Raw genomic sequence first — 1745 nt, 5'->3', positions numbered from 1 at the left:
GGATGAATGGGGATGTACGGAACAGCGGATTCCTCAAGAAAAACCCCATCTCGGACTGTTGTGCACAGATCGCGAATTGATTGGAACTCATCATTGAACCCGGAAAGCGCAGCGAATGACGAGCGGAGCTTTGTAGGCGGGAGAGTATCAATAATTATCAGTGCATTTCTTCCATTATTTCCTTGGACCTTATGTTTCGTAAATGGGAGCTGATTATCTTGTTGCCCTTTGAGGTGTTGGTCGACAAACGAGCTAACGTAGTTTCGAAACGTATCGAGAGTCTCGTTGTTGTGCTCACAGAGAATTGTCTGCGCCCGCTCTGGTAATGGCGGCAGCACAACTACTGACGGTGATCGGTGAATTCTGTTCTTGGTCGCTTCGTCACTCACCGATCGAAGAGGTACTCTACAAAACAGATGGGCCAGAACAAGCATGAGCTGAAGAAGCACTTCTTGCGGTTTCCGGTGGATGCCTTCACACAGCTCGTGGAAATACCCACCCTGAAGCAAAGAATGAAAAGCAAATACGGCGTTCTCAGTGAAATAAAGGTGGCCTACCAAACCTGCGAAATTGAGGGGAGCTCCGCATTGAGACAGAAGATGTCGTCTCCGAAGATATTCTATTGAGAATCGCAAATGGTGTTTGATTGTCATCTGATTGGAGGGGCCACCCAGGTACAGGCGGGTTTGCGATTGTATGGACCGAATGGCCCTTACCGCGTATTCAGAATTGTCTGTAGAATGTAGTAGTCCCAAAAGGCGGAGAACCAGAGTCGTTGACAAGGGGAACTGGCCGTGAAGCTCGGGCAGTCTGGATGACATGATCTCAAAGACTCTCTCCGGGTTCATTCCTACAAAAACAACATTTCCGAGAGAGTCAAACCCACGACGGCCGGCTCGGCCAGCTGCCTGATTGTAATTCAACGCCGTGAGAAACACCGAGTCGCCGAAGAATACGACGCTCTTGCAAGGCATGTTAATACCTAAGGCCAAGGTACCAGTCGCAACGACAACCCTCAGAAAGCCTTTCCTAAAAAGGATCTCAACCCTAAAGAGCAAAGTCAGAGAAGTGAGAAATAGGAAAATGATGAGAGGATATTGACTCACACTTGGCGATACTCGCGATTCATTCCTGCATGATGTACTCCCATTCCCCGCCGTAAAGCATCAACAATTCCCGGTTTCAAGTTGGCATTTTTGAGAGATGCAACTATAGCCTCGAACTCTGAATCGAGTAACTTTGTTCGGTCCGCAAATGAGAACATTTCCAAAGCCGCCTCAGGGTCGAAGCTTTCCCAGACACTAATGTCCGCATTTGCAGCTTCTTTGATGCTGTTACTCTTGCAAAGCCCAGCCTCATGTGACCATGTCCTTTCTTTTCTTTTGGAGATGGCCTTGGAGCTTGTTCTCTTCCATTTTTCAAATTCAGCAAGCTTCTTCCTCCATTCCGAGTTTGATGCCTTCCAAGCAACCTCTGCAAGCCGCAGCTTCTTTTCAACGAAAAATACGATTTTTTCACAGTACCTCCGATCATAGTTGAATAGTATCGCTGGAAGCGCCGCGTGGCAATGAAGGTCACAAAGGACCTGTAATGCTAGAGTGTGAAGACCGGCCTCTTCAGAGCCGGGGTGAAAGACAGCATTATTAGATTCGTGACTAGCCGTGTTGGGCGACCCGGGAACCCTCTCAGCTGTTGCTCCATGTAGATGGTGGAGGTGGTACTGGAAAGTCATACCTCATTAATCT

The 1745-nt window shown here is 48.2% G+C and overlaps 1 protein-coding gene across 1 annotated transcript in view; it reads right to left on the bottom strand.

Moving 5' to 3' along the window:
• Positions 1–553: 553 nt before the first annotated feature.
• MAA_10344 (DEAD-like helicase) overlaps positions 554–1745 on the bottom strand; it is a gene marked incomplete at both ends in the record, with an annotated part of 3305 nt that continues 2113 nt past the window's right edge. The window contains 3 exons of the mRNA XM_007828342.2: positions 554–619; positions 717–1047; positions 1107–1720. Coding sequence (XP_007826533.2) covers positions 554–619; positions 717–1047; positions 1107–1720 — 1011 coding nt within the window. The remainder of the gene's footprint in view (positions 620–716; positions 1048–1106; positions 1721–1745) is intronic.

This window comes from Metarhizium robertsii (assembly GCF_000187425.2).
Source record: "Metarhizium robertsii ARSEF 23 chromosome Unknown MAA_Scf_31, whole genome shotgun sequence".
NCBI classification, from domain to species: Eukaryota; Fungi; Ascomycota; class Sordariomycetes; order Hypocreales; family Clavicipitaceae; genus Metarhizium; species Metarhizium robertsii.
This window is presented reverse-complemented; position numbering and strand designations above follow the sequence as displayed.